The sequence below is a fragment of the Oncorhynchus mykiss genome, chromosome 7 (assembly GCF_013265735.2).
Source record: "Oncorhynchus mykiss isolate Arlee chromosome 7, USDA_OmykA_1.1, whole genome shotgun sequence".
Lineage (NCBI taxonomy): Eukaryota > Metazoa > Chordata > Actinopteri > Salmoniformes > Salmonidae > Oncorhynchus > Oncorhynchus mykiss.
Window position 1 is genome coordinate 62,344,940 of NC_048571.1, and position 12,899 is coordinate 62,357,838.

Sequence of the window (12,899 nt, forward strand, 5' to 3'; positions counted from 1 at the left end):
AAATTTAATCAATTTTAAATTAATTCTGTAATGCAACACAATGTGGAAAAGTCAAGGGGTGTGAATACTTTCTGAAGGCAAAATTTAATGTCTTAGTTAGCCCGCGAAAGACAGCATGGATAGAATGGAATAATTGACACATTTTTCATATTCAACATATCACCACGGTCCGCACCATCGTAACTTACACCCCTGTAGATCTGAAATAATTGGATGGTGAAACTTACCAACCAACCAGAAAAGGAAGGCGAAGCAATTCAGGCATTCTTGAAGGTCAAGACAATCCTTGTCCTGCAAAGAAATCTTATTTTTAAAGTAGAATTGTTCTATTTTGCAAGCAGTATACTTTTAGAATCAAATGTGGAGTGGAGCTCTATAGTTACGCGATGACATCATGTGCCCCCGTACCTTCAAAATTAATCAGCAATCATAATTTATTAGAAAAATAGAGTTTCCATCATCATTTGTTGCAATAAAGTTAGACAAAAGAAAAAGCCACCCCGGGTGAACAGATAAAACATGTTGTCTATCTGCTGTTTCCATGACACATTTCGCAATTATTATTTTTTTACAACATTGATTTTGTCGAATAAACATGGGGAAATGGAAACCTGCGAAGTGAATGGCTGTATTGGTGGAAATGCTATTATCGACAGAGGCCTCACATTGGAGTGAAGAGCTGTACATAAACAAAGAGTAGAATGGAGCACTATCTTCTACTGGCTATAGAAGACAAGACCTTCCAACAGAAGAGACTGCTAAAAACACTATAAAAAACCCACAATCAACAGCTAATCTCCACTGGGGACCTCAAGCCACCAAGGTCGAAGTGGGCTGAGTAGAGAGTAGTAGTATACAGTTATAGCTACTCTGTTGTTACTGCAACATAGTCAATTTCATTCATTCCTAAACTGAATGGCAAATAAGGTGTGAATAGCAGGAAGTTACTTTAATTCACAGTTGCTTAATATTTCCCAAATCTTTTTAGAAAAGTTAGTCAAAGTATAAAATTTGTAGATTAAAAAAAATACAGTTTGACTTTAACAGTTGAATGAAACGTTCACTTGATGGCATATCCAAGAATGTGTGGTTTGATCATGAAAGTGACCCGCGGAGCCGCAATGTGTCGGAGCTGGATCTCTGAGAACCCAGCAGCCTCCAGATCTCTCCACGTTGCCCTGGTAACCATGCAGCCGTCCCCCAGGTAGTACCACACCGGCTGGAGAATGTGCTGGAAGAAGTATATCCAAGAGGAGGGGTCTGACTCTACATGCTCCAGAAAGTACAGAGCACCACCCTGTTGGACAACAAATGTGTAGATTATATTCTCATTCCCCAAAACCGTCAAATCAATCAAAAGTAGCTGGGTGTCTGATCTAGTGACTGAAAAGGCCATGGGAAACTTGACAAAAATTTACATATCACTATCTATCCTAGTCCCACCCAAGCACCAGATATCAAATATAATGTTTGGTCAAATGTGCTTGGCTTAACCCAAATGTAAGACATAGTGGAAAGGCTACATGTGTAAAAATGTAAATTACATCGACATAATTACATTGCTTGGTTAGGCAAGGTGTTTATACTGTGGGGGTTTCACACACCTCTTGTTTACAGACAAGGGATTTGTCACAAGCTTTATGTGTCTAAAAATACCTAAGACTTAACATCGCTATAGGCTTAACTTTTAACACGAGGACAACACGGGGCAAGTTAGAGAACTCTCTCAATTCACTAATGGAGTCTGGAATGTACAGTAGATCTCAGTTATCCTTTTGCTAAACAATAACTCTTATTAGGCCTATAGGGCAGGCTACGTCTCCCTAGCTTGACACACATAACCTACTAGCTGAAATAATAAGCTCACTTTTCGGAGTATCCGTCTTGCCTCTTCCAGTACCTGTGGCACGTTGTTGACAGAACACAGCACAAGCGTGCAGACAACAACATCCACTGACTCATTTTGCACTGCCATCAGGTCCTCTCCTGAGGCAACCACAAAGCTTTCATAGGTCAGGTGGTTGCTTGCTGTCATACTCATCTGCAGGTACTTTTCAAAGTGAGGGTTGGGGTCTGTGCAAATGACCGTGCAACCGTGTGGGTAGTATTTGAAGTTGGCCCCACTACCGCAGCCAATCTCCAGAAGTCGAAGTGTACCGTCCGTGTTGCAGAATTTACACAAGTCTCGGAAAAGGTTCCTCTTGTTTTCGTGCATTTTGTCGTTGTATGAAAAAGTGATATTGTAAGCAAGAAGCGGAAACAAACGCTTGTACATGCCATATAAGCCCAAAAACTCCATTAGTTGGAGAGGTAAGGTTATCGCCAAACAAATTAGCTTGCAGAAGTTCATCAAGAAGTTCCTCATAAGATATGTCATTTTCCCGGTGAAACCTCCCATGTGAATTTAAGCAGCACACTGCAGGCAGGCTAGGTGATGTAGGATTTAGCCCATAGCAAGGTGATACAGGGATCAGGGAGGGTCAGGAGGAAGGTGCTAATCTGGTAGCTTTTCATCTTGCCTCATGATGGAGTTATTGCATCACAACCTCTTGCACTTTGGTCTTATCATAGCTTTGTAGAGGTTTGAAAACTGCTTTTATTTAGACACTCATTCTATAGCAATCAGTGTAGGTGTGGGTGTATAATGCAAATATTATGAACATGTTTCACAGGGTGTTGTTTTACAGGTTATGTCAATGAACCATAAGCCAAACAACTTTTATTAGGTGAACAATATTGAAAATAGATGCAAAGATGTGAAAAAATGACATTTGCTAAGTACATTTCATATGCACTGAGAAAAATATAAAACGCAACATGCAACAGTTTCAAAGATTTGACTGAGTTACAGTTCATAAGGAAATTAAAATACACTTAACAAAAATATAAAATGCAGTTGTGTTCGCTGTCCATAGCTTATGCTTGCCAATACCATAACCAAAATTCCACCATGGGTCACATTGACATCGGCAAACCGCTCGCCCACACGATGCCATACACAGTCTGCCTGGTAGCTGAAACAAGGATTCATCCGTGAAGAGCACATTTCTCCAGCGTGCCAGTGACCATCGAAGGGGAGCTTTTACCCACTGCAGTCGGTTACGTTACCAAACTGCAGTCAGATCAAGACCCCCGGTGAGGATGACGAGCTTCCCCGAGATGGTTTCTGACAGTTTTCGCAGAAAAATGTTGGTTGTGTAAACCCACAGTTTCATCAGCTGTCCGGGTGGCTGGTCTCAGATGATCCTGCAGGTGAAAAAGCCAGATGTGGAGGTCCTGGACTGGTGTGGTTACACACTGTCTGCGGGTTTGAGGCCAGTTGACCATACTGCCAAATTCTCTAAAACAATGTTGGAGGTGGCTTATGGTAGAGAAATTCACAAATTATCTGGTAACAGCCCTGGTGGACATTCCTTCAGTCAGCATGCATATTGCACACTCCCTCAAAACCTGAGACATCTGTGTCATTGTGTTGTGACACAAAACTGCACATTTTAGATTGGCCTTTTATATTGTCACCAGCACAAGGTGCACCTGTGTAATGATCGTGCTGCTTAATCCATTTCTTGACATGCCACACCTGTCAGGTGGATGGATTATCTCGGCAAATGAGGAATGCTCACATAATTCCAGCTCATGAAACATGGAACTGTCACACCCTGACCTTAGAGAACCTTTTTATTCTCTATTTGGTTAGATCAGGGTGTGACTAGGGTGGGCAATCTATGTTGTATTTTCTATGTTGGCCTGGTATGGTTCCCAATCAGAGGCTGTCTGTCATTGTCTCTGATTGGGGATCATACTTAGGCAGCCTTTTCCCACCTTAGTTTGTGGGATCTTGATTGTGTATAGTTGCTGTGTAGCCTGCAGAACTTTACGTTTGCATTTTGTTGTTTTTCGGTGTTCATTTTAAATAAAAGTAAGATGTTCACCTACCACGCTGCACCCCTTGGTCTCCTCATTCAAACGACGAGCGTAACAGGAACCAACACTTTACATGTTGCGTTTATATTTTTGTTCAGTATATGTATGTCATTGCTATTTTCTAAGCCAGTTTAATTACATTTTATGCACAAGTAAGTAACTGAAGCAATGCCCAAGAAATTCACACTGAATACATAGGCGTTGACAAAAATGTTCAAACAATTGCTGGGACAGGCCATTACTTGACAGCATGGCCCATAATATGTGGTTTGATCATGAAGTTGAGTGGTGCCTCAGTTGTAGCTCAGAGAACCCAGTAGCCTCCAGATCTTTCCATGTCGCCCTGACTCCCTCACATCCATCCCGAAAGTCCATCTCTAGGAGACAGAACGCGTCTCCTTCCTTAGCGGTATGATGACTGCGTGGTCCCATGGTGTTTATACTTGCATACTATTGTTTGTACAGATGAACGTGGTACCTTCAAGCATTTGGAAATTGCTCCCAAGGATGAACCAGACTTGTGGAGGTCTACAATTTTTGAAAATAAGATAACCAATTTACAGGCCTCAATATGCGATGCGCCTCCTGCAATGTTCGTGGTATGTCGTTGACAGAACAGACGACAACGTCCACGGATTTGTTTTTCACTGCCCCTATGTCCTCTCCCGAAGCAACCACAAAGCTTTCGAACATTAGGTGATCATTGACAGCCAGGCTCTTTTACAGATACTTCTCGAAGTAAGGACTGGGGTCGGTGCAAACCACCTTGCAACCAGACAGGTAGAACTCAAAGTTAGCCCCGCTTCCGCAGCCAATCTCCAAAATGCGAAGTGGGCCATTGCCTAAGGTGAACTCTGAGAGATTGCTGAAAAGGTCCTTCTTTTTGTCGTGCATTTTTTTGTTGTAGGTGAAAGATATCTTGTAAACAAGAAATGGAAAGAAACACTTGTAGATGCCATTTATGCCAACCGTCTCCATTAATTGGAGGTGCAAGGTTACTACCTTGAAAATAAGCCTAAAGAAATTCATAAAAATAGTCATTTTGCATTTGTGCTATCCTTTAAGATTTTATTGGTGGACTAGATCCAAAAAGGTGTACTGCCACCACCTCGTTTGTGCAGTTGTGGTCAGGTGCAGAGGTTATAGTCTAAAGAGAATGGGTGTGTTTCAGGAGCAACCAATCAAGAACTGGTGACAGTATGACAGCATTAGTTTGGGCTCAGTTGTGCTGTTGATTTCGCCATTGGACCTGTCTGGCTCCATGGCGGAGGACTGCATGAGCAGACGATACGTCTGTTTTTATTTCGGTATTAAAGGCATAACATTTAGTTATTATAGTAGGCATCACATAATTACACAATCTTGTAATTAAGGGCTTGTTAGTTAGCACGTCATGTTAAGCGTGTAGCGAATACCTGTTGTATTCGGCACATGTGACAAATAACATTTGATTTGATTTGTCTATTAATGCTCTGTATTATTTCATGTTTCATGTTTCATGTTTTGTGTGGAGCCCAGGAAGAGTAGCTGCTGCTACTGCAACAGCTAATGGGGATCCTAATAAGATACGAATACCAACAAACAGTTTTAATGTGACTCAGCCATAGGCTACAGAAATAAAATATTCTGGCCAAATTATTATTTTTTTACCCTTTTACTTGAGTAAAAGCAAATGTTATACATGAAATTGCTTATATTAGGCAAACCATCCTGCACAAATGTCATGTACTTTTAATTTACGAACAGACAAGGGCAAACTCCAATGCTCAGACATCATTTACAAACACAGTATTTGTGTTTAGTGAGTTCGCCAGATCGGAGGCAGTAGAGTTGACAATGCCTTATATTGATAGGTGTGTGTATTGACCATTCCAAATGTAAAGAGTACTTTTGGGTTTCAGGGGAAATATATGGGAGCAAACAGTACACATTTTCTTTAGGAATGTAGTGAAGCAAAAGTAAAAGTTGTCCAAAATGTAAATAGTAAAGTACAGATACCCAAAGTATGGTCACTGTAATGTTTAGAAGCAGTGTACACACATCAGGTAATCATCACATCAACCACAATGTATCTGTAAGCCTGGTGATGGATTGTTAGTTTGCATAAACTCACACATTGGTCTGAGGAAACACTTTCAAAAGAAGAAAAGATGCCACCTACCACACTTTATCATGATGTGTAGTGGGTCCATCTGTATTTCCATCTGTGACCAAAAAAACTCGACATTTCAGTTGTGACTCAAACATTGTCTTGCCTGCTTAATTGGAAAATTACACAGAACAAGTCAATGTTTTCTATTTGATAAGTTGGTAATACTTTCAGGTCTTGTGCAGAATGATTGATAAGTCGTTGAAAGTTGTCATGGAATGACAGTGGACACGGACTGCCCATCACTACCACTGTCCAGTTCAACACATCAGAACAGCACCAGCCACCCAGCAGTTCAGTAAGGGATTTCTTTACGTAAAATAATCAAAATAGTGTAATTATTGCCTATTGTAATGTACTGTAGTGATTGTACAGTGTAGGCTAGGCTGTCATATATAGGACCAGGAGAAAACCCCTGACTCTTGGCCCTGACTAAAATGTATAATTTCCTGACCAGGAAAAATGTAGTGGTCATGTACATGTCATACACACGAAGTACATTTCTTATCATTGTATAAAAATGGCCCATTAAATCAAATCAGGTGTTATGGCGGGTGTAGAGAAATGCTTATGTTCCTCGTTCCGATCAATCAATACAGTAAATGTCAACAAGCACACAATAATCCCCCCCAAAACAAATTGTATTACAGCAGAACATACACAAACAGTATGTGAACATTAAGTGGCCAGTGTTCAATGGCTATGTGCATAGGGCATTAGTGAGTTTATATTAGTGAGTTGATTATATTTGCGAGTTTTTCATTATTGAGTTTACATCCACTAGATGGCAGTGGTCCTCTTCTACTGGAATTCTGAGCTTCCACTCCCTAAAGAACATCCAGCTTGTTTCGCTAAGAGTTTGGTTATGAGGTGATAGCTTCAGATCTATACACATCCTCTTTTATGCAGTACAGAAAACTTTAATAAGGTGGGAAACATTGACAATGTAGAGGTCAAGATGTGAAAGTACATTTTATGCACAAGTAAGCAACAAAAGCAATGCCATTAAGAAAATACATTATGTTACAATGAATAAGTGTTTACAATACTTCTCAGCCAGTGTGCTGAGATAGGCCAAACCCAGAGAATGTAGTTGCGGACTTTACTTGACAGCATAACCACACGCAATGTGTGGTTTGATCATCAGTGCCTCGATGTGCGTCAGTTTGATCTCAGAGAACCCAGCATCCTCCAGATCTTTCCATATTGCCCTGTTAACCTCTCGTCCTACCACAAAGTAATATCAAGTCGGCTGGAGCACGTGCTGGAAGAAGTACAGTAAGTCTGATGTTTGGACACACCTACTCATTCAAGGGTGTTTCTTTTTTTTCTATTTCTACATTGTAGAATAATAGTGAAGACATCAAAACTATGAAATAACACATGGAATCATGTAGTAACCACAAAGTGTAATAAATCAAAATGTATTTTATATTTGTGATTCTTCAAAGTAGCCACCCTTTGCTCTGATGACAGCTTTGCACACTCTTGGTATTCTCTCAACCAGCTTTATAAGGTCACCTGGAATGCATTTCAATTAACAGGTGTGCCTGGTTAAAAACCAAATTGTGTAATAGCTTTCCTTCTTAATGCATTTGAGTCAATCAGTTGTGTTGTGACAAGGTAGGGGTGGTATACAAAAGACAGCCCTATTTGGTGAAAGACCAATTCCATATTATGGCAAGAACAGCTCAAATAAGCAAAGAGAAACAACAGTCCATCAATACTTTAAGACATGAAGGTCAGTCAATGCGGAACATTTCAAGCACTTTGGAAGTTTCTTCAAGTGCATTCACAAAAACCATCAAGCGGTATGATGAAACAGGCTCTCATGAGGAGCGCCACAGGAAAGGAAAACCCAGAGTTACCTCTGCTGCAGAGGATAAGTTCATTAGAGTTACCAGCCTCAGAAATTGCAGCCCGAATAAATGCTTCAGAGTTCAAGTATCAGACACATCTCAACATCAACTTTTCAGAGGAGATAGCGTGAATCAGGCCTTCATGGTCGAATTGCTGCAAAGAAACCACTACTAAAGGACACCAATAATAAGAAGAGAATTGCTTGGACCAATAAATACGAGCAATGGACATTAGACTGGTAGAAATCTGTCCTATTATCTGATGAGTCCAAATTTGAGATTTTTGGTTCCAACCGCCGTGTCTTTGTGAGACACAGAGTAGGAGAACGTTTAATCTCTACATGTGTGGTTCCCACTGTGAAGCATGGAGGAGGAGGTGTGATGGTGTGGGGGTGCTTTGCTGGTAAAACTGTCTGTGATTTATTTAGAATTCAAGGCACACTTAACCAGCATGGCTACCACAACCTTCTGCAGCAATACGCCATCCCGTCTGGCTTGCGCTTAGTGGGACTATCATTTGTTTTTCAACAGAACAATGACCCAACAGACCATCCAGGCTGTGTAAGGGCTATTTGACCAAGAAGGAGAGTGATGGAGTGCTGCATCAGATGACCTGGCCTCCACAATCACCTGACCTCAAACCAATTGAGATGTTTTGTTGATGAGTTGGACCACAGAGTGAAGAAAAAGCAGCCAACAAGTGCTCAGCATATGTGGGAACTCCTTCGAGACTGTTGGGAAAGCATTCCAGGTGAAGCTGGTTGACAGAATGCCAAGAGTGTGCAAAGCTGTCATCAAGGCAAAGGGTAGCTACTTTGAAGAATCTCAAATATATCTTGATTTGTTTAACGTTTTTTTTTTTGGTTTCTACATGATTCCATGTGTTTGTTCATGGTTTTGATGTCTTCAGTGTTATTCTCCAATGTAGAAAATAGTAAAAATAAATAAAAAGTAAATAAAATTAAAAAGTCAAATTCAATCAAATGTATTTATAAAGTCCTTTTTACATCAGCCGATGTCACAAAGTGATGTACAGAAACCCAGCCTAAAACCCCAAACAGCAAGCAATGCAGATGTAGAAGCATGGTGGCTAGGAAACACTCCCTAGAAAGGTTGGAACCTAGGAAGAAATCTAGAGAGGAACCAGGCTCTGAGGGGTGGCCAGTCCTCTTCTGGCTGTGCCGGGTGGAGAATATAACCGTACATGGCCAAGATGTTCAAACATTCAAAGATGACCAGCAGGGTCAAATAATAATAATCACGGTGGTTGTAGAGGGTGCCACAGGTCAGCACCTCAGGAGTAAATGTCAGTTGGCTTTTCATAGCTGATCATTCAGAGTTAGAGACACAAGTGCGGTAGAAAGAGAGTCCAAAACAGCAGGTCCGGGACAAGGTAGCACGTCCGGTGAACAGGTCAGGGTTCCATAGCCCTAGTAGTACAGTTGAAACTGGAGAAGCAGCATGACCAGGTGGTCTGGGGAAAGCAAGGATTCATCAGGCCAGGTTGTCCTGAGGCATGGTCCTAGGGCGTAGGCCCTCCGGGAGAAAGAGAGAGAGAAGGAGAAAGAAAAAGAGAGAGAGAATTAAAGGCAGCATACTTAAATTCACACAGGACACAGGATAAGATAGGAGAAATACTCCAGATATAACAAACTGACCCTAGTCCCCCGATACTTAAACTATTGCAGCATAAATACTGGAGGCTGAGACAGGAGGGGTCGGGAGTCACTGTGGCCCTGTCCGATGATACCCCCAGACAGGGCCAAACTGGCAAGATATAACCCCACCCACTTGAGGGATGTCTTCAACCACCAACTTACTACCCTGAGACAAGGCCGAGTATAGCCCACAAAGATCTCCCCCACCTGCACCTGCTTCCTGACTCCCAGCGTCATCGTTACAATCATTATTTGAATATGTTGGTAACCCGTTGCATAAAAGCGATAATTCCCTCGAAGCCAGAGTTTGGAGGATATATTGGCACGGTTTGCCTAACAACACCCATGCCAATATATCCACCAAACACAGGCTTCTCGGGCATTATCACTTAAATAAAAATTGCTAATTACTAGGCTATTCAAAATAGGAGTTAGGGTTAGGTTTAGAGGCCAGTTACCCACCGTTCCTAAGATACTTAATTTTTTTTATTTTCAGATTAGTTTACAAGAAAATATCTGATTATGGTGGCTATGGCGAAGAGGCGCTTCGTTGTGCCCTGAATGCTATTGAAAATGGGCAGGGCATTAAGGCAGCTGCCCGTGCCTTTAATGTGCCACACGGCGGAGAGGATGGGAATCCAAAACGCATTAAAAAAGAAAGGCGGTTGGCAAGCATAGACAAGTTTTACAAAGCGGCACCCAGAATTATCCATCCGTATCCCACATACAAACAGTCTGACGTGAGCCATGTGTGTGTGTGTGTGTGTGTGTGTGTGTGTGTGTGTGTGTGTGTGTGTGTGTGTGTGTGTGTGTGTGTGTGTGTGTGTTTAATCAATATTTAATCAGTTACATTCCAATGAATTTGTAAAAAGAAATCATAAATATTACACACTCTTGAAAACTGTTTGCTCTTGAATTTCATTTTAAAGACTGCTGGGATTTAAAGTCTTGCCTTATTCAAATGATAATGAGTTTAGTTTAACTACACATAATAGAGTGAAGGAGAAGTTAAAAGAAGAGAATAAGTGCAGGTGAGGTACAAGGAGGGGCAGATCCTTCGTAGAAAGCCAGATCCTGAAAGACCGCGATCGGCCTGCGCCTTCTGCCGGAGGACAACGCGCTGGAGATGGGTGTGTGCTGTGCTCCATACCTCCTCGGCACGCTGGAACCAATCTTCAATCGCAGGAGCCTCGATCTGACTCTGGTGCCAGGGTGCCAGGGCCGGCTGATAGCCTAGAACACACTGAAAGGGTGTGAGGTTAGTGGAGGAGTGACGGAAACACAGCCCACTCCCCCAACCGATCCTGACAGTAAGTACGAAGTTACATATCCAGTTCCTGATTTACCCATTCCACCTGCCCATTTGATTGGAGACGGTACCTGGAGGTGAGGCTGACCGGGACACCCAGTCATTCCCTGAAGGCCTTCCAGACATGGGAGGTGAACTGAAGACCACGGTCAGATACAACGTCCTCTGGGATCCCGTAGTGCCGGAAGATGTGAGAGAAGAGAGCTGCCGCAGTCTGCATGGCAGTAGGGAGACCAGGCAGAGGAATCAAACAACAGGCTTTGGAAAACCGGTCCACAACGACCAGGATGGTGGTGTGCCCCTCCGAGGGGGGAAGGTCTGTGACAAAGTCCATGGAGAGATGGGACCATTGGGTGGAGTTTACCATAGGGGAGGTGTCTCGATGTCTTGCTCTGTGCGCAGGTGGAGCAGGAAGAGCCAAGGTGGGACACCAGTACTTGGCAGAGAGACAATCAATAGTACAGGCTATACCCGAGCGCCCCGACACAGGTGCTATGTGTGCCCAGACAAGGAGTGGTCCCACATAGCCTCTCCAAAACGGATCTGACATGAGACATGTTGCTCGCTTGTAGTGAAGTACACCAAGATGTTGTCTATGTACACCACTACACAGCAACCCAACATGTTTCTAAACACCTCATTAATGAAGGATTGAAACACAGAGGGTGCATTTGTCAGGCCATAGTGCATTACCCTGTGTTCGTAGTGCCAGGTGCTGAAGGCGGTCTTCCATTCATCCCCCTCTCTAATGCGCACCAAGTTGTAGGCACTGCGTAAATACAATTTGGTAAAGTACTGAGCACTGTGCATCTGTTCGGTCACAGTGGGTATGATAGGCAGGGGATATCTTAATTTAACAATTGCCTTATTCAGTGTCCGATAATCGATACATGGGCAGAGACCTCTGTCTTTCTTCTTCATGAAAAATAACCTGGAGGAGGCCGAAGAGGTGGACAGACAGAGAAATCCTTGGGCCAGCGCCTCCTGGACATAGACCTCCATGGCTTCGGTCTCTGCATGTGAAAGAGGGTGGATGTGCCCCCGCTAGATGGTAAAACCAGGTAGTAGGTCGATAGTGCAGTCCCATGGGCAATGAGGGGGCAGGCACATGGCACGAGATAGAGGCAAGGGTAGCCTGGATTTTCCACTGAGGTGGCAGAGAGGAGCAAGGCACATCCACACCTATCTGGGAAGGTGCAGGTGCGCTCCTCTGCTTGTCCCTTCCTCGCCTGGTTCTCCTTCTGTGACCGGTGTTCCAGGGGTTGTCCGACTCCCCGCAGTAGGAGCAGAGACCCTGTTGACGGCGGCATTGACGTTCCTCAGAGGGAAGGTGCATCGTGCCCACCTCCATGGGCTCAGTCTCGCTGGAGGTTCCTGGGAGAGACCCGAACCCCCGGGATGGGCGTTGAGGGGCAAACAGGAGATTATCCAGGCGGATGGCCATGGCAATGAGCTGGTCCAGCGTGAGGTCCTCATCGCGACAGACCAGCTCTGTCTGGGCGGCCGCCTGGCACGGAAGAGTTGGGTGAAGCGCTCATAGGACTGCATTTCTGGACCATCCCTTTCCCAGACAGTGTACACCCACTCCAGAGCCTGGCCTGTCAGCATCGAGATCACCAAGGCCACCTTGTCCCTCTCGGAGGCCATCCTGGCATGACGGGCAAGGTGGAGTTCACACTGTAGGAGAAACCCCCTACAGTGAGCTGGGGTGCCATCAAACTGCTCCCGGAGGGGCAGGTGGACGTTGCTGATCGGACCGGGTAATGTAGATGGTGGTGGGGTGGATGGAACGACTGTGGGAAGTTGGTAAGGTGGTGGTGTAGCCTGCAGCTGGCATACGGTTCAGAGCACCTCGTCCATGGCAGTCCCGAGGTGCTCCAGGCACGAGTCGTGGTTTAAGAGCAAAGCTCCTATAGCGGAGAGGTCGGCATGTCCTGCTGCTTCCTGTTCTCTTGGGTCGGTCATTCTGTCACAAGTGTAGAGAGGAGTAGACAGGAGGC

General features: G+C 43.8%; 1 protein-coding gene and 1 pseudogene across 1 annotated transcript; both read right to left on the reverse strand.

The window, feature by feature from the left end:
- Positions 1-142: 142 nt before the first annotated feature.
- LOC110527134 (methyltransferase-like protein 7A) lies at positions 143-2,376 on the reverse strand. Its single transcript, XM_021608282.2, has 2 exons — positions 1,868-2,376; positions 143-1,297 (listed from the first exon to the last, which is right to left on the reverse strand). Exons 1-2 carry the CDS (start codon positions 2,363-2,365, stop codon positions 1,061-1,063), a joined length of 735 nt encoding a protein of 244 aa, XP_021463957.2. The 5' UTR covers positions 2,366-2,376; the 3' UTR covers positions 143-1,060.
- Positions 2,377-4,162: 1,786 nt separating this feature from the next.
- LOC110528993 lies at positions 4,163-4,965 on the reverse strand (annotated as a pseudogene).
- Between the last annotated feature and the right edge of the window lie 7,934 nt (positions 4,966-12,899).